General features: G+C 41.0%; 1 protein-coding gene across 3 annotated transcripts; it reads right to left on the bottom strand.

Annotated features, from left to right (window-relative positions):
- Positions 1 to 4,563: 4,563 nt before the first annotated feature.
- LOC136541807 (transcription factor TGAL7-like) lies at positions 4,564 to 12,893 on the bottom strand. 3 transcript variants are annotated; one of them, XM_066533907.1, is made up of 12 exons: positions 12,496 to 12,893; positions 11,635 to 11,732; positions 10,723 to 10,781; positions 10,341 to 10,511; positions 10,175 to 10,246; positions 9,994 to 10,053; positions 9,119 to 9,196; positions 8,941 to 8,995; positions 8,552 to 8,820; positions 6,325 to 6,552; positions 5,030 to 5,202; positions 4,564 to 4,928 (listed from the first exon to the last, which is right to left on the bottom strand). In XM_066533907.1, the coding sequence occupies exons 1-11, from the start codon at positions 12,645 to 12,647 to the stop codon at positions 5,035 to 5,037; spliced, it is 1,410 nt and encodes a 469-aa protein (XP_066390004.1). In that variant the 5' UTR covers positions 12,648 to 12,893; the 3' UTR covers positions 4,564 to 4,928; positions 5,030 to 5,034. The 3 variants fall into 3 exon arrangements, with proteins under 3 accessions (XP_066390004.1, XP_066390003.1, XP_066390007.1); XM_066533906.1 differs by having other exon boundaries at positions 4,564 to 5,202; positions 12,496 to 12,892; XM_066533910.1 differs by lacking the exons at positions 11,635 to 11,732; positions 12,496 to 12,893 and adding an exon at positions 10,965 to 11,050 and having other exon boundaries at positions 4,564 to 5,202.
- Between the last annotated feature and the right edge of the window lie 7,338 nt (positions 12,894 to 20,231).

The raw sequence follows: 20,231 nt of genomic DNA, 5'->3' as shown, positions 1-20,231 counted from the left end.
AAACATCAAGTTATGCCGGTGCAAGTGATGGTAGGCCAGTTTTAGGTGATGTGACTTACTATGGGAGGATAATTGATATTATTGAGCTAAACTACTCTGGGAATTTTTCTGTGGTACTTTTCAAATGTGAATGGGTTGATGTTCTTTCTAATAGAGGAATAAAGAAGGACAAGTATGGCTACACACTTGTTAATTTCTCACACCTGATACATACAGGAGAAAAGATTATTCATGAACCATATATTTTTCCTAACCAAGCTGACCAAGTGTTTTATGCCGAAGACAAAGAAAACCCTAGGTGGTCTGTAGTCATGAAGATGAAACCAAGAGATATATATGACACAGGTTGTGATGAATGGGAAGATGATGTAGAAAATGAGCCATTCCATGTCACACACCTTGGAGATATGTTCAATAATGCAAGTGTAAGACATTAATGGGCTAGAACAGACATTGAGGGAACCATGGTGGTTGCTAGTGATGTTGTGGATGCTAGTGGCAATGGATTGAATGACCAATCATAGTTCATGAGGTGCAGTACCTGACTCTTTATTGTGCAAGCTCATTTCTTCAATGGTTTGTGTTTCTCCTTTTTCTTTATTGTGTAATTGTACAAGTTCTTCTCATATTTATTGAATTTTTACTATAATGATAATTTATATATGTGAACTTTATTGGGGTGGTCAATGGTATGATTGTAACAATATATGTTATACCTGTATGATACGATAACGAAAATGTATAAAGAAACCACAAGTTAATTGTTACTTGGCCGTGCTAGTTCTCTACACATTCTTAAGTTGATTTATTACTAAGTTCAGTTTTCTTTACGTAGTCCAGCAGCACAAGTTAATTGTTTTTGTACTAATCTGTAACTCTCTCTTCATGGGGAAAAGAAATGCTACTTTGGTATGTGTACTAAGAACTACTGAGTACCTGCTGTATTTTCTATTGCTATGGCACTCATGCCTACTTTGTTAGTTCATTAATGGTTGACTTGTGCTTCAAGAGTGTGGCACTGTTTTGCATAAATAGAGACTGGTTGACAACATGATAGACTGCTGCACAAGCACATGGATTAATGCTGCATGTTTTCACTAATTCAATCTTTCTATTGAACTTGTGATCCCAAAAAACATTGGTTTAACGCAACATATTTTTACTAATTCAGTCTTTGACCCTAAAATTTTATGGGGTTAACTTTTAATGAAGTTTCTGATTCATGGCTTGATACTGCTACGGGAGGTGAATGAGATGTTGGGCAGGTCTTGGCTACTACCATATGGGTTGATTTCTGTTGGAGGTGAGTTGTGCTCGTAATGGATTGAGGATGAATGACTAGGCGTTCTATTGGAATGTTGATGCTTGCTTAGCAACTTTAGCAGCTGTGCTTGTTTACAGTTTTGCAACTAGTCAAATTACTGTGTGCATTTTCTTCTTTTTTTAAATGGTTCTGTTCTTACATGTCTCAGTTGTTGATGGATGACTTATGCAACATGATACTCGTAACATGAGTTAAGATATAATTGAAAAATGTTAACTACCATATTTCTGACACAAGAGCTATAGACTCTCTAGAGTAATTGTTCAGTTCCATTGCTACCAAATGTTAAAGGGAGTGTTCACTAAAGCTTCCTGCACCTGCTGTTGTGCAGTTGCTGTAGTAACTGCAGAGAGCAAAGTGCAGCCGTGGTTTGCCACTGCTGTTAAGTTTTATCTTGCATTTGTCAATTAGTAACTGCAGAAAACTGCTGGCTTGTTATGCAGGACTTTAGGTGGCAATCAACATGGGAGTGCAGGAGATCATTGTGGAGACCGACACCTTGCTTGTCAAAGATGCTCTCTCAGGCGACAACTATAGGCTGTCCACAGTTGGGGGTCTAGTCACGGAGATGAAATTTTTTTATTAGCGCAGAGCTTAGATCATGTAATCTTAGTGTGTGCAAACGTGACTATAATAGGGTGGCTCATGCTTTAACAGCTGCCGGGTGTAAGTTTTCCAGTGGCATTAGTAACACTTGGGATGGTGTACCTCAGGAGTTTGAGTGTGTGGTAACCAGTGATTTGGCCGGAGTCGATGAGTAATAAAATGCTCAGTTAAAAAGAAGATTATACTCATAGGATGCTCGTCATGGTTGCGACGTGATAAATTATCTCATTATGTGTTCGTAACTTGAGTGGTTATGTGCCTGTAAACTTGAATTATATGTACAGATTTTTATTGGATTGTTCCAGTTTATTATGACATGGACTAATAAAAAAATAAAAGCTGAAATCTAGACTAATAAGAACGCAACACGTGGAAGAACTAGGTGGTCTATTAAAAAACTGATGAAATACTTGGAAGAATTGGGTTAGCCCACAATATGGAACTGGACTATAATGTTGCTAATTTGTAGCTGGGCCAAAAAAAATAATTTGGGCCAATTGGGCAGATTGTAAATGAAAATAATAATAAAAAAACCCATGCTATATGGGCTAAATGTTAAATGCCATGTCACCCACCATGTCCTCTGCCATGTCATATGTGCCATGTCACCATACACGTGGCAGTATTCTATTCAATATGTTGTAACGAGTTTTGTCTTGTCACGAATTATTGACAGGAGAACTATTGTCACTGTATTAATGAAAATGTCCTCTGGTGGTCATAGAAGCTCCTCCAAAATGGCTCCGACTCCTCCGAAGAAGCCCCTCAGGAGGAGCCCTGCCAAACACCCCCTTACTCATTGTTACTTGGTTCACATGTGATGGCCACGACGTGATTGCCTAACAACCTTGATGACAGCTAGGTGCGATGTTCGTGTCGCCTATGAATAGGAATGTCCACATGTATATGTTTGTTTGTAACACTTGGACTGTAACATTATTTTGTGTTACTACAAGGTATATATTTGTAACACATTTTTATGTTCCATTTATGTGTTACAACATAGTACACTTTTGTAATATTTTGCTTGTAACATTAATTTTGTGTTACTATAATTATTGCCAGTAACACATTTTTATAAAAAAAAGTGTTTTGTGTTACAACCGAAGTCTGTAACACACTATTTTGTGTTACTATGAAATTTCACTGGAACACATTGATGAATATGTTACAAGAAAGTGATACAATATTCTTGTTTTGTAGTAGTGCTTGTTTAGTCTTATATACAATTAGCATCATCCTTAAAGAGGCTGGTTTCCAGCTGATTTGTTGATGAAGCAATAGAGGCTAGCTAGAAACCTTTTCCATTGCTGTAAAAAAGCATGGAGTGGATCGTGGTTATTGTCGAAAGCTGATGAAAACCTTAAAGGGAGCTCTATCTTCATCCAGACCTTATACGTAGTTTTTGGGCTACCCCAAAAGTATGGAGTGGGCTGCGGTTATAGGCCCCGTTTGGTTCTATTTATCTGAGTCTTGTTTATAAGTTGAGCAAGATTATATGATAAGCCACGATCTGAAAAATCTACTGTCTGAATAAGCTAGCGTTGTTTGGCTGTCCGGATTATTCTTGGTAGTTTATCTGTGTACATTTTGCACTAGGAACCCTGAACTTTTCTCAAACTGTGTAGCATTGTTTACTACTATTCCTGTGACTGGACCCACATAAAAGTTTCTATTTCCATCCCGGTCCTTCTTCTCCAAAATTGACGCAGTAACGGCGGGGTTGAGCCGATTCCGGCCATGGTAAGGCTTGCCGGCGGCCGGTGGCTCCTGGTGGCCTGGCCTCTGCGGCAGGCGGCTCGGCCACGCGAGACTGGCGGCGGCCAGATGCCAAAGCTGCAGTGCACGGTGGCCACTGCCGGCTTTGGATCTAGTGAGCGCGCACGAAGGATGCGGCGGGGCTGACGGTGGGGAGAACAAAGGATGCAGCGGGAGCGAGCATGGAGGATTTGGCTTCGCGCTCGCACGAGGAGGGAGCCGGCGGTGGGGGCGAATCGGTTGGCGACGGCAGGGAGGGGCGAGTGCTCTAGGGGACAGGGGCAGGAAGGAAACATGACCAATAATCCCAAATCGCAGCCTGACCTCCGCGTTTCGAACTGCCATTTTGGGAGACAATTGTCGAATGTGGACGCGCGATGGGGATGAGCGGGCGGTCGCGGGGCCTTGGCGGGTTTATCCGGCTTATTCTGCTCAATCGCACCGCGACCGCGGAACCAAATAGGGCCATAGTGAAAGTCGATGAAAACCACTATTCACTGATGTCCACCTAGAACATAGGTAGAAGTTGCAAACAGAAAATATCATAGTTACCAAAAGTTAGCCTATTTTATTGAAAAAGTTCTATGCTGCTCCAAAACCACTATTCGATCACCCATGTCCATCTGGAACATAGGTCTAGAAATTGTATACAAGAAAAATAACAGGTAGGCACCCAAAATTAGTCTATTTTGTTGAAAAAACATGTTGTGGAAATCGAGGTACTGAACATTTTTCCAAATTGAACGGATTATAGGTATACCCACCTAACTTTGTTTTCCTTCAAAATAGAATAGAGGCACCCAAAAAAAATCTATTTTGTTGAAAAAAAGTATTGCCATTCAGAAGGTTACTGATTAAAGCAACATATCATGGAATAGAGTAAAAACCTACCGGCTAATTCATTCAGAGGAGAGCTACCCCAAAATCCCAAATACATGATGTTCAACCGTTGGTGCATAATAAGTTAGGAACAAATTAAAGGGAAGAGCCCAACAAGCAGGTCTCCACTATTCTTAGTTCCTAAATATCTTCTCTGCCCCTAACACTGTATGTACACCTTAAAAAAAACGTTGCAAGTCGTCACACATCTGAAGAACAATCCTTTCTTCAGTGTGCATCACCAGAAGAACAAACTAATTAAGCCACCTTACACTGCTTCTCAATAAACTAGATCAGTTAATTCGATCTTGCATGCATTGCTTTCTTCTTCTCCGGGACACACGACGACTAACAATCTAGCCTGTATGCATGCAAGAAGAAGAAGAACAATTAAACTTGCACATGCATGTATTATTGTACTTCTTCTTCGTCATTTTATTGTACTGTGAGCTTTCATCATACATCTACTACTGCAGCCCCGGGCCGTCGTCTTGCCTGGGCCTTGCAACCCAGAGCGTGCTGAGCGCGCGGAGGCGGTGGAAGTAGTCGGCAATGGCGAGCAGACAACGAGCAGCCTGTCTGGTGGTCAGGATGTGTTGGAGCTTGTGGAGGGTCTGCTGTCTTAGCCCATCTGCCTGCACACACAGTACGTAGGAGAGATCAGAAGTAGAGAAGGATTAATTAATACTCAATCTGTTACAAATTGTAAGTCGTTCTGGTTTTTCTGAATATATAATGTATGTTTATTAAGTGCGTAATAAAAATTATGTATCTAAAAAAGTCAGAATCACTTATAATTTAGAACGGAGGGAATAATTACTAGCAATAACTATTAGCACCAAGGTGAAATACATGCATTTGATAATCCTTTTTTTTTTCATTTCATATAGACCAGGCTCATATACATAGTCTGATGCATGCCTATTGCCTATTTGCGTCGTAAGTCCTTACGTGTGGTACGTGCTACGGTCAGCTGGAGTTAGTAGCTTAGCTACTATCCACAGTGTATTATATTGTTGAAGCAGGTAAGTTAATCTTGAGGCCAACAACCAATTATGTTTATCAAATACCGAAAAGAAAATGAAATGGGTCACGTACTACCCAACTTATTAGTTATTAATTAGATTAGTGTTCCATATATATTGTTATATATGTATTTGCTGCAAACCTAGCTAGCTATTTAATATGACGGCGCCGTGTGGGGCAAAAAGATCGCGTGCAGAGTACTCAATGCAAGGTTGGTACTATCAACTGCCGGCTCTTTTTTCTCCGCACAATTATCATGATCTTGACATCCCAACTTCTACATCTTGTCGATCATCTTGGGATGCAATGCAAAGGTTGTTGCCTGCCTTCATCTTGCTGAATGTACTACGTATATAGATCGATCTTCCGTCTGCAGTGTGCTAGCTTGTGTGTGCAAGGGATTCTTCCTTTTAATTAATCTGTGTTTAGGTATATATAGTAGATAGATACTGTTCAGACTTTTTCTGGACATGGCGTGTTCTCGCTCAACAACAATGATGATGATGAAGTGATGACCCTTGGATATATGATGCTGACAATGGCATGCAGTTTTTTTTTTCATGCTGGGTCCTCTACACTACACATGAGACCTACCTTAGCTTTTTATGGAACTTTACTTATATTAATCATATATGTTGCATGCAGTGATTTTAATTAGTACGTATCTTCGATCTATAATATAGTTTCCTCCAGTCACAAGATAAGTACGTATAGTATTAGTAGTCTAGTACCTGCATGACGAAGCTCTCCATAGCGGCGACCTTGTTCATGGCGAGGGACATGTGGCCCATGAAGGTGGCGGGGGCGACATCAGGAGCAGCGACGATGTCCGAGATGTGCTGCTGGGTAGCTTCCATGCTGTGGCTCAGAGCCTCCTCCCTCTCCTGCACTAACTGCTGGAGTTGGTAGATGCCAAGGATCTGGCCCTCTGACAGCGGCTCCACATGCTTTAGCATCACCTATTACATACATAAATACATGAATACAGTAAATCAATTAAAGATTTATTTTTCAAAAATATGAGACAGCGTGATTTAGTTTTACCTTTTTATGTTTATTCTAAATATAGCAGTCATATATTAAGAGAGCACTTGTATCCATGTATGTAAGTAATTATTGCTTCTGTATATATCATGAGAAGAAAACATTCTATCTCATACACATGGAAAAAACCCTTCAAATTCTAATTAAATTATATACTAAACTTTATTTCCTGCATCTTCTGTATTTCTTAATTAGAGACTATTTTGGTTGCTGAATTTTTGCTTGAATGGTGAGTAGATCGATAAGGAAGATATGTATATATAAAAGTGAACATGCAATATTGTTTTGACCAATAATGTGTATATTAGCTTCATATTCTTCCATATATATAGTATGTTCATAATAAATGGTCCATATATCATATGAGTAAGACATAAGTAGTGTGCAAAGAATAGTGTGAAAATTTATAGTCTATCTGAAATTGTGCTCGGTAAGCTGAAATTTTAAATGTGCATAAAAGTCCACAAGAGAAGACATATATGTATATGCACGTGATGTTTACAGCTGATAATCATATTATATATAAGCACTTTTCGGATGTGTGTTTTATTAAGTAATTCTGTTTTCTAGGGCACTAAACAACTCTGTATTGACTTTTTTTTTTTTTGAAAAGTTACATATTTTCATCACAAGAGAAATAAATGGAGAGGGACCATGAATTGGGGGGTGGGGGGGGGGGGGGGGGGGGGGGGTAATTATTCACAAATGCCTGGTTATATATATTAAAGTCACAGGTCCATTATATTTTCAATTTGTGTATTTTCTGGGGCAATACATTTTCCAATTCTAATTTGCAAATACATTTATAGACATACTCATATATTTACCTTCTAGAAGGCCAATGCAAAGAGATGAAATCTAGGCACAAATATATATGAAAGGGGAAGGGAGAAAAACACGAATAAGCCCACACGCATGGATATGGTCCATTGTTCCAGAAGAAAGAACCATCCCCATCACGCATATAACATCTTGCATACCTGTTCCTGTCCGGTTACCTACTCCCCTGATCGATATATATTTCCTCATGTCTCAACAATGCATGAATCCAAAATCCCTCTTGTTGTCTTGCCCCTCAACTTTGAACTATTCCCATCATGAAAGGTACGTATGTACTTGCATTGTTGGGCCTCTCCTACCGCTTATCTTAGATATATATATATATATTTTTCTCAGACCCTTCTCAGTTATATAATCCATCAATAAGGGACATGAAATGTTGGTCAAGTAAGACAGTCGAAAAAAAGTTGCTCTGGAGCATTCAACCTTTTCAAAGATCTTGGGTTAGGTACAGATAACTACAGCATGCATAAAAATAATACAAGGCGGCATAGTGTTATAATCAAAGTTAAAAGCACTTCGTATAACATGAACGTCTTGAAATCAATCATTGACTAGACCAAGTATAGTAGATACATGGAACATAATGGAAGGGTCAACCCAGAAGGCTGGACGATATATGTAGAGAAGTAGACAGGTTTAGCTGGTTTGGACGAGTAAACTCTATGGCAAATGGGGACTAGCAGGCCGGGTCAAATGGACTAATAAACGGCCTCACAACACAAGCTAGCTAGCCAAAATATAATCATCAGGTAAACAGCCTAGTTAGCATTACTTGGTCTATTCAATGAGTTAATGCTAAACAGCAATACTGTATTAGGTTGTGCACTGGGTTAAGCTTCCATAAACAATGACTAACGTAGTACAACAAGATGATACGTGCGCTCTATAATGCAAACGGGATCGGACATGAGAACCAATCAAATTAACCTGCAATCATGCATGATCTATTTATATTATTCTGGGCATCCTCATTTCCAGGCACCAACTAGATAACAGGTGCATTAATCAACTATATATATGATTGTTAGAATTTCTACACCATGCATAGTAAATAATTAGTAATAGTAATACCTTTATAACCTCCGAGGGGCGAAAACCTCCGAACCAAAGGAAGCAACGCTCAGCAGGGGATACCCACACCCCAGACAGGAGGTGGAAGACATCGGCCCTGGCCATGGCGCCTTTCAGGTGCAGCAGCTCCTCGTGCTGCGCCATGCCACCATTGACGAAGCTCTGCAGCTGCTCGTCCGCCACGTGCTCGCTCAGTGCCGCCCTCAGCTGGAACATCAGCTTGCTGTGCTCTTCAACCCACCTTCCATACTCCACGTCAAATACTGCAGCTGCTCATCATGCATGCATGTTACATTACATACATAGAATCAAGTAAATTATGGAATTAATTTATATGGATTATATACAGTATGTAGAGATGAAATGGAGTGTCGCATTATTATTACTACCTGGTGAAGGGGCAGAAGGAAAACCTGGCTGCTCACCAGTGCCTAAGAAGACACCCTGAACATAGTAGTAGTCACTGGTTAATTAGCCATGTACATGATTAATATAAGTACTACTGTGTAGCAGAGAAACAATATGTAACTGGCTCCTCCAAGATACTGCAGGTAGAAGAATTAATACCTGTACTCTTGCCACTTGAACTTGTTGTTCCAGCTGGCTGAGCCTGATCCTACTTGTCTCTAACTGTTGAATATAAGCCTGAAGAGTAAAACAAGAGTGGATGCATCAATCCATAAGGTACGTTTGTGGGTGTACTCTAAACATTCCTTGAAATGTTTGCTAGATAGATTAAATGCATTTTCAGCATACTTATTGAGGGCTAAGGAGATATTTTACAAGGACAAAAGCTTTTGAACTAACTCATAAAGTTAATCCAATTTTTGAATAAATGTTTTCAATCTCCAACTATATAGTTGATAGCCTGCTATAGCCTCATTTAGCTCCACCATTAGTTGTTGGAGAGGTCCTCTGCTAAATGCCATACCTTGACATGTAAAAAACTGTCTTTTATATGATAATATCCCAGATTGAGAAATGAAACAATTATTGAAAGGTATATCAAATAATTAGATGGGTCACTGAAATTTAAGTTCTATACATATAAAAAAATGAAATCATGAGGAACAGAAAAATACATGAGGTTTTTTGGAAAGTGATATTATTCTTTAGGTGCATTGTCAAATTCAAGAGAAAGGAAAATTAAGTACACATATCCTAAAGCACATGTAAGGCCAAAAGGACAGAACCAAAAAACTGTTACATCACTAATCAACCTGCTGACACTTGAGACTTCAATTAGGAAAACAGCAATCGGTTTAAAATGGGTGTACTGCACGAACAAAAAAAAAATACATTAACATGTTTAAGGGATATATATTTGTACATATGGCTGGGAGGATGCCATATAAATATTTTGTTTGTTCTTTGAACTCTACATAATTGTACAGTATGGTTTCTCTATGTAGTGCATGTAGGCTCTTAGTTGACTAACTCACCTTCTTCCTAAGCCTGCTCTTCCTTGCTGCTTCTCTATTCTGTGCAAGCCTCCTCAATGTCTGCAGGATATACATAAATATATAACTGATGCACTGCAGTATGTACGAAGTGACTTTTCATCCTCCGAGATTACTTTGAACTGTGGCAAGAATCTTAATTAAGAATCACTGACTCTCTCACCTTAGGGTCTTTCACTCTCTCCTGAACAGAACCTGCAGATGCTGCACCCTTCCCACCGCTAGTATCTTCCTTCTGCAAATTAATTAGGCACCTTGTTTTGTTCAGGAGAGAGAGAGAGAGAGAAAGAGAAAGAGAGAAAGAGAGAAAGAGTGAGATGCATGCATACGTTAGTAAGGCTATTCCTGTTATCCTTGCCTAAGTTGTTATTAGGCAACGGCACAGCAGGGCCTGCAGGAGCAGCGACGCTCCTCTGCTGGCCACCTTGCTCTTGTCTCTTGGGTGAAGAAGACTTGCCATTGGGCAGCATGCTGGCTGCCACCATGCCCATGCTAACATCCTACACAGGTAATTTAAGGTCAGCAAAACAGAGTTAACGTTATAAATTCAGCACATATTCCACATATGCATGAATCAGGCATGCATGTCCGAGGAAGGAATAGATGAAGTGCACCATGGAGTACTCAGTACTAGCTGTTTGTGTACTGATAGCTGTATGTGTGGTGCATACCTCATATATAAGGGATTAATATAAGGAGGACGTACTATACCTTAGCAGGAATTGGCTCGGCCACATGCATTGGCTGCGATGGAAAGATGTTCAGAGTCTCTGCAAAACATGCAATTAATTAACAATGTCGTCGTAAACGCAGATACTACTACATCAATAAAAAAACTACAAATATATATGTGCAATGAGAAAGAGAGAGGGATGATGGGCAATAAGGGATTATATATATGTATATTTTCATGAACTATAGTGCTTGAATAATGGAGTCCTTGTATATATTACATGTCTCTCTCTACACCCCCTCTCTCTCCTAGTCCTAGATAACACATGGATGCGCAGATGGACACGCGCGGTGGGAGAGAAGCTAAATATGAGAGAGAGAGAGAGAGAGAGAGAGAGAGAGAGAGAGAGAGAGAGAGAGAGAGAGAGAGAGAGAGAGAGCAGGCAGTACATATACAACAACGTCCGGGAGGGAGGGGACATGCTTCTGGGGCTATAATTCAACAGAGTGCATGAGAAGATGCAAATGGAAAGGAATGGGTGAGAAATAGAAAGGGGAGAATATTTATAGCTTCTTTTAGATCAAGTTCTTGTTGCAAAGGAGAAGGCCGTCATCATCACAGAGTCTGTTACATGTCACACTCTTCACCACAGGAAACAAATACCAAACACGCACAAGAAGAAATGAATGAAAGCATCAGCAGCAAAAGAAAAAGGGGATTAGCTATAGCTTAGCTGTTAACAAGACCAGACACAAGGACCTGCAGCTGCATGCAAGGCACATATAGATATATATATATGTGGCAAAGCAAAGACGACAAACATAATCCATGGAAAAGGGTGCTGCTAGTAGGGGGTTACTAGCTTTTTGAGTGTGTACTCAGTGAAAACAATTAGCATTTTCGGAGTTGGGGAAACAAAAACAGAAGAGAGAATTTCTTCCATAACATACGTCGTTGTTGTTCTTGATCGTGGCCATCCTCAAGGTAAAGAAAGATTGCTGACTGGTCGAATTCCGCCATGTCGTAGCTTGCTGCTGATTCCTTGCTCCTAAATTAACAAAGGGAAAATATATATATTAGAGGATGAAACAGCAAGATTCAAGGGAAAATATATTAGAGGATGGAACAAGCAAGATTCAATTAATCGATCATTTTCATAAGCACTAGAAAGCAAGTAGCAGTGGGATAGTAGCTTTGTTTGTTTAATTAATATATAATGGAGCAGATAGGAGAGTCGGTGTGACAAATCCTTAAAAAGCCTCTCATCTAGCCACTTGTTGAAAGATACAAGGAAAACAACCATATCCATGTATTCGGTAATTTGGTGTCCTCCTTCCTTACCTCAGCACCTCAACTATTCCATAATCCCTAACTAACCAAAAAACTATCTGATATGTGTCTTTCCCAAATCTCACCCGGCCCCTTCTTCTTCTTCTTCACCATGTGTTTGAATTATACATAGAAATATAAGAAACCAAGAAAAACTTGAATCAACAAAGATGGATATGCAAGACATCGATGGCGGGCACGGTCTTCTGATTGCCATCACACCTCTATTACACAAACAAACACCAGAAGCAGATAGAGCAGAATATCTTAATCCCTTGTACCAGAAGCAACCATATGCGAGAGAGAGCGAGCGAGTTGTCAATCAAATCCCTAATCCGGCCAGCTCGAGAAATAAAAAAGGCAAGCACAACAAAACACCTCTCGATCTCTGTGGAAAGGAAACACAGATAGATAGGGCTCCAGCTCCCCAAAGGCACGAAATAAAAGGGAAGGGGAACTTGACAGCAACTTGTGCGACTTACATGGTGGAAGAGGCTGCCATCATCGTCGTCGGTGGGGAGCTAGAGGCGCTCCGGAGACCTTGGGGGGAGCTCAGATGCCCGGTGATGGTGGTGGCGGCGGTCGTCGTCTCCAGCAGAGCCCCACCTGAAGCCCTTATGAAGGCTCTGACCATCCTCCACCCTGGCTCTCTCCTCACACTATGCACATCTACAGCAAAAGCTTCCAAAATCAGTCATTAATTGCAAAACCGTCTTCTGTTTGCACCCTCGCTTTATATAGTTGGCACCAAAGCTTTAAAGGAAGTCTGCAAATCTTCCTTGCTTCTCCTCTCACGTTTTGACCAAGAACTGAGAGAAGACTTTTAAGAGAGAGAGAGATGAGACGAGAGACGAAGAGAGACGATAGACATGAACAGCGGTGATAAAGCATACTAATCTTTATGTGTTAATTGGAAGGCTGTGAGGTGGCCTTAGGAATCAAGGTAAATGAGGTGGGCCCATAAATTTCAGTGGCTCCATCTCAGGTAAATTACAGCTGTAGGCTGTTTAGTTGCACGTGTGCATCCAACATGCGGCACATCTTTGTCAAAAAAAAAAAGAGTTGCTAAAATTCAGGTGCCTGAATTTTAACTTTCTTTTAGACAACAATTATTATGCATGTTTTATGTCATTGCAATTTTTGTAGCTATAATCTGCAATTTTCATAGAAATCCAATTAAAAAAACGTTTCTATGGAGTCAAGCAGTCTTAAATTTAACTAACTATATACAAAAAGTACTAATATTTATTATGCCTAATAATATCACTAGATTGATCAATGAATATATTTCTATAATAAATATGTTTATTTTGAAGATACAAATTTTGATACTATTTTTTATAAATCTAGTTAAATTTATGACTATTTGACTTCTCGGGAATGAATTTTTCATTCTTTTTTTGGGCAGAAGGAGTAGGTTATTACCCGTGGTCTGAAAAGTACATCAATATCAATGACTATAGTTTTAGAGATAAATATGAGATCAGTGTATCGTGCATTTTAGTTAGGTGCATGTTTATACTTCCTCTGATTTAAAATACATGTTGTTTTAGCCATCACAGCTTCTTTCTAACACATACATGTCATCATCGAACTTCTGGCCACTTCTCATTTTGTTCCTCTCTTCCTCTTCATCAACAAGTATAAGTACGACCACTCTCATAAATAAGGATGTATTGTTTTGCAATATATTACTCCCTCCATTTTAAACTGGAAGTTGTTTTACCTTTTCTACGTACATAGCTTTTATAATGTATCTAGACATAGCGTATATCTAAGTGCATAAGGTTAAATGCATTTTGGATTCTTAAACTTTTTGTGGATTCTCAGTTGGGTCCTCGAACTGACCATTTGGGTCCTTAATCTACTGTTAATTCTCACTTGGGTCCTCAATCTAAAAAAGTGATCATCTGGATCCTTAATCTATTGCTGCACTCACCTAAAGGTCCAGAACCCACCATGCCATCACCAACCGCCTATGCGGCTATGTCGGTTAAAGTTAAAAAAACGCCCTCTCTAATCCATCTCTCTCTCTCTCTCTCTCTCTCCTTGCAGTCCACCTCTTTTTCAGTCCACCTCTCTTTCTCTGTTCCATGGTCACTGAATATGTGCCTCTATAGCGGCCGGTGCGTAGGCTAGCATGCAGGCGCAGTCGCGAGGCGGGCGCGAGCTCTATAGGAGGCGCAGAGGAGGAAGTGTACGGGGAGGATGGGTGAGAGGTTTTCCTTTTTGTAAGCAGTTCCACTTGGCCTCATTCACGTTGGCACACATGGGCATACAGAGGCCATGTGATGGGATTTGAACCTCTACTCGGGTGCAGTATTAGTTGAAGGACCTAAATGGTCACTTTTTTAGTTGGAGGATCCAGGTGAGAATCCACAATAGATTGAGGACCCATATGATCATTTTTTAGTTCGAGGACCTAAGTGAGAACCCATAAAAAGTTTAAGGACCCATGGTGTATTTTATTCTAAAAGTTATATATCTAGAAATGACAATGACTTAAAATTTAGAATAGACAAAGCACTAATGAAGGGCAATAAAATTTATTTGATCTACTTTCTTAGGCATCTCCAAGGGAACCGCTCAAACACTCTCCCATCTGTTTTCTCCCTTCATTGAGGCCAGTCTCATTAGGGTTCCATTTGGGTTTCATTCGCATTTAATACTATAACACATTAGCATATTTGAGTAATGAAATTAAATGTCTATACGAAACTCTCTTGTCACGATAACCAACTCCATATGAGTAATGAAATTAAATGTCTATATGAAACCATAGAATCAAACTTTGCATTGAGAGTAGGTGTTTAATCTATGTTTCATTTCATTCAATACGATACGATAGTCTTGAAAACAACACCACATAAAACTCTCCAATGAGACTAGCCTTATACAAAATAACAATTTAGTGACAACCCCATCTTCTCATCCATCCTCCAGCCTCCCTCTCAAAATTGGGGGAGGTCCATATGAGGCCTCCCATTTAATAAAACAGGACAAAGTGAAGAACTGATGCTATGCAGGAAACAGGCCTGTGGACAGATGACCACCCCTGCACACCATTGGCATAGACTAGAATCAGATGTTTAGATGATATTGCCTTTATCCTTATTGGAAAGTAATCTAATAGAGCTCTTTTTTTTAGAATTGCACAGTACAATATAGACACTCACAACGCACGCATACTCATCCTTATGAACACACGTACGTAAATCATACCTCTATAAGCACCACCGAAGGACTGAGCCGGCAGATCACGAGATTCACGAAGTTTCCAGGAAAATGCGAAGGACTGAGCCAACAGATCACGAGATTCACGAAGTCACCACAGACGCCTCGCTGTCGACGGGGACATCGCCTACCACTAAAAGCATAACGCCGTTAAATTCTAGAATAAATCCAGAAAAATGCGAGCACTCGTGTGAAGTCGAGGACTTGAACCTGGGTGGGTAGGTTCCACCACAAGAAAAACCAACCAGTTGATCTATGATCAATTCGCATAGAGCTCTTTTACAATAGTTGAAAAAGTACTATGGTACCTCAGGTATTTCTATTTTTTAGTTTCTAGCTAATTAATTGAGAAAATAATTTTATAAAATATAATTTTTATTATTGAGGGTATATCGGTAATCGATCTTGTGCCCTTTCTCGTACTCCTGCTAGCCTCTCACCGTCTCACGTGAGCAGGAGCAGCGTAGGAGAGCACCGACGGTGGCAGGAGACGGACGCATGGGCTGCTACCTGCGTTCGGGCGGGTGGAGGTGCGGTGCTTTGGCGAGCGGCGAGCGGCGAGCGGCGAGAGTAGCGGAGCCGAGCGGGCAGCACCTAGCGCTAGCGGCAGCGGGACGCGCAAACCGGTCGTGGGCGGTGCGTCGCCATCGCGCCGCGTCAAATCACCACAGCTCTAGCCTGCCTTGCGTCCGGGGGGTCGTGGGCGTGGACGCCAGCGTCAGGGAGGAGGAGGCCGACGACCGCCGGCTGTTCTGCGGCGCGGCGCTAGATTGTCCGGCGAACGCCAGTGATTTCCGGCCCGCCTTCCCTGCCGCGCGTCTGCTCCTGCCGCCAACGCCCTGGATCCAGCGCTGTTTCGTGCCCGCCAAACCCTCATCGCCGCGCTCTTCTTGCCGCTGTCCCCCCGCGCCGCCAGCATCCGAGCGGTCCTCAGCGATGGTGAGAAGAAAAGAGAGAGCAGAGGGCTTCAGATTCATCAGAGAGATGAAGGACGGGAAATACCGTCGTCCTTCAATGAATATATGAAAATTAACGATGTCCTTAACCGAAAAAGATAAATAGAAAAAAAAAATCCGAAACTAATTTAACTTTTTTTTATACTGGCCCCACTTATTTTGGTACCATGGTCATACCTATTTTGGTACCATCCCCACCATTTTGATACTTGTGAATACTTTTACATTGGTATCTCCTATTTTTACACCGTCTGATCTCGGCCTATGACCTATATTTTTTCTAACCATTGTAAAATTTCTCAATCTAATAATAAAATAGGCAGCACTTTCTAGACATTGGTTTCAATTTATGAAATCCAAATAGGCTCTTAGTGTAAACTAAACTTCTATTTTCAGGGGTGTCAAGCTATCCAGTCATCAGGTACATGGAAGCCATATAGCATCCGCGTGCAGCTCGCACGATTTGTAAATCCTCCTCCACTTATAAATATAAGCCAGCAACGGATGTTTCGGGGGAAGGAGAACATACGGGGCAAACAGAGTTATCCTCAGTCCTGCAAACTCTAAACCGACGTGTATTTTGAACAGGATGGTATAACATTCATTTAACTTGAATGGACATAGATAAAGCCCCGTTCGCTTGAAGTAATTTGGAGGAATCTAGAAAAATCTGGATGAATTTGAAGGAATTTGTGAGAGGAAAACACCGTTCCGAATGAAAAAAAAAGCGAATTAAGCTGGATTTAAAGACACACGAACGGGGCCAAATAGACACTCATATGCCTTCTTTCTTGGTAGTGCGATATACTCACTTTGCTCTTGTCCTAGCAGCTTTCATTATTTAGGTCTCATTTGGATCCACCAGCAGTTTAGCTACTACGCATCCAAATAGGGCAGCTAAAACTTAACTAAACTTTATCAGAAGATCAAAATATACATAATCTCTTTAGCTGTTCCAACCTAGGTATATCTAGCTAAACCATGAGTAAAGACGAAGTTGCCCCTCTTTTTTTGTGCCCATATTGGGCTCAACAAAAGTGAGGGCAGCATGGTAAATAAGTCTAGCTGGCTAAACCGTAGCCAGCTAAACTTTAGCTGGCCAAATTAGCTGTCTAAACTTTAGCTGGCCAAATTAACTGGCTAAAGTTCAGTTAAGGCGGATCCAAAGAGGGCCTTAATTATATATGTCTTACAAATATGTTTAATAGTATCAATCTCAACCATGATTTAGCTAATTATCAAGCTAAATAGTCATTCTAATTAAACAGTTGTTGACGGTCTTTAACTCCTAAACAACCACCAACACTCTAAAAACCACTCAAATGAACACCATACTTAGTGATAGGGATTATAACTAATAAATCCCATAAGTTTTTTGTGATTTACCATTGATAGGAGGGTAATTGTGGAAATACACATAAAGGGCAAAAGACGTGCAAGAGAACAAAGCATAAATACCATCTTATGCAAGCCCAAAAGAAAGAGGCCCAATCACCGGGCAAAACAGGGCCCAATCCAGATGAAAACAAGCACAAACCCAAACAAAATGTGCTTCAAATGGCACCAAACTTTACAGGTATGGCCCATACAACCTCAGAGGGCCACCAGACGAATACTAGGTTGGAACGACTTCTCTAGGGCAGCAGCCCCCTATGGGCACGCCTGAGGCCCAAGTTTGGTGAGGCGGTGCATTAAATGCCCTGGAGGGCGGTGCGGTGGGGATCCTTAGAATATTCCATCTCAAACCGTCATTTGGAAGCTATAAAAGGAGGAGGAGACCCCGCAAATGCAACAACACACAAGAGCAAGAGCAAGAGCAACACCATTCCAAGGGGCTTAGGCCCTAGTTAGATAGAAAAGTAGTAGGGAGAGATGTGAGGGAGAGATCGGGGAAGCGCCGGGCTTGTCGGTGTCTCCCAAACTTGTACCTCGACCAACACGAGCTTTGTACCTCAATGGGTATCTTAGTAAATATTCATGATTCTTATGGTCACAAGTCTTTTGATTAGTTAAGCTATACTCTTATTTGCTTGCAGGTTCATCGTCCGTTCTTATAGTGGATACTCTAGTAGAGGGTCCTGATAAAGACGGATAACCCTGATCAACGCTAGAGTAGTAGTCGATAGCGTAGATGTGGTGTCTAGGCTAGAGGCTAGCTTCGTTTGTCTCGTACTCCACGGTTGAGGGATAGGCAGTAGGTGGTGACAGCCCTATTCATCCCTTGTAATCCCCCATGTCCAGGTACAACGTAGAGCTACAGGCCGGGATTGCCTGGCAGACCAAGTGTGCTCCGGTACCCAAAGTGAGCAAGTAGGAGTAAAGTTTATCTGTCCTTCGGCCCTAAAGCCAAAGGAATCCATCTATATCCTTATGAGCTGTCCTTGTGTTGTCCTTAGACGAATTAGCTAGAAGAAATACCTCCGTTCCCTGTAGAAAATACGATACCCTGAATACTTCTGGGTGAAAGCTACAATAGTATTTTCGTACGCTTGCGGATTTATTCTATAGACGTTAAGAAATACCAACAAGCTTTCTGGCATCATTACCGGGGAACTGTTGCTGTTTTTTCTTTAAACCTAGTTCATCCTCATATTTATATCTTTTCTTTTTATAAAAACAAAAATATCTTCTTTTATCTTTTCCACCATGAAGCCTACACCAATTCAAAATCCTTTTGCATCAAAGGGCGAGTTCCTTAAGCCATCTTCAAAACCAAACCTTGCATCCAGCTATGAACTCCACCCTGGCTTTGTAGTCATGGTTCGGGCACAACCCTTGTCTGGGCGTGATAACGAAAACCCTTGCCATCACCTACACGAGTTTGAGGAGATGTGTTCGTGCCAGAGCATCTTAGGCATGACACAGGAAACACTAAGGTGAAAATTGTTTCCCTTCTCTCTCATGGGGAAGGCGAAGCAATGGTACACACATGATGTAGAAAGTACGAATGAGGATTGGGATGAACTTAAAGATAAGTTTTATCTTGTATTCTTCCCTATGTCTCGTATCGCTCTCCCAAGAGCAATCCTCGACCTCGACTTTGAGTAGTACGAGAAGGAGTCTATAGGTGCAACCTATGCTAGGTTTTAAACATTAATACATGCTGGCCAAGACTTGTCTTTACCCGACGACATTTTGCTGCATCTCTTATATTTGGGTCTTGACATAGATGCTGACCTATGCCTAGATATGACTACTGGAGGTAGATTTACACACAAAACTATGATGGAACAAGTAGAATTTCTTGAGCACTTCATAGACAAACACACTTCTTCCATCATAAGAACCAAATCCCTCTAGACAAAAGTCATGTCTAGCATTGAGGAGTCCCCATCAGTTGAATCCAAATCTATATGATCCTTAGATTCGACTCATGAGCCCTCACCCGAACCATGAACACCGAAGGAAAGATTAATTCACCCTTCGGAGTTCCCTATCGAATTCAGGGATTATGACAATACCTTGAGACACTTTGGGCACGAAAAGCTTACACTTCCTTCTGAGGAAGTTTCCCCTAAAATAGAACCATCAAAGGAATGGTTGATGGAAGTGAAACGCTCTTTCGAAGCAATTCAGATTCTTTCATCTTCCATGACCATGCCTTGTTCATTAAGGGGAACAAACATAAGAGCCCTGCACAACCCCATAGTCGGGACTAGTATCATGTCAGAATTCCTAATGAAAAACCTCTTGGGTAACATGCCGCTAGTCCCAACCAATAAACTCTTCAAAAGTCCATCAGGACTCATCTTCGAGTGTTGTGGGATTGCTATGGCCATGCCAGTCAGAATAGACAAAGCCGAGGTCCACATGGATTTCCATATCTATGCTATCCTTGAATTCAATCTTCTTATAGGCTACCCCTTTGAAAAACTTCTTCAAGAAAAACTTACCTATGGGAGACTTAAGAAAGAAATTGCTCTTGCCACTCACCTAGAAAATCCAAAGGCGAAGCACCATGACTCATTCGAGGAGGTGAAGTTCATATCTTTGTTTGTTCCACCTGAACTTTCTTGTGAAATGGAACA

Source organism: Miscanthus floridulus, chromosome 3 (assembly GCF_019320115.1).
Source record: "Miscanthus floridulus cultivar M001 chromosome 3, ASM1932011v1, whole genome shotgun sequence".
Classification (NCBI taxonomy): domain Eukaryota; kingdom Viridiplantae; phylum Streptophyta; class Magnoliopsida; order Poales; family Poaceae; genus Miscanthus; species Miscanthus floridulus.
This window is presented reverse-complemented; position numbering and strand designations above follow the sequence as displayed.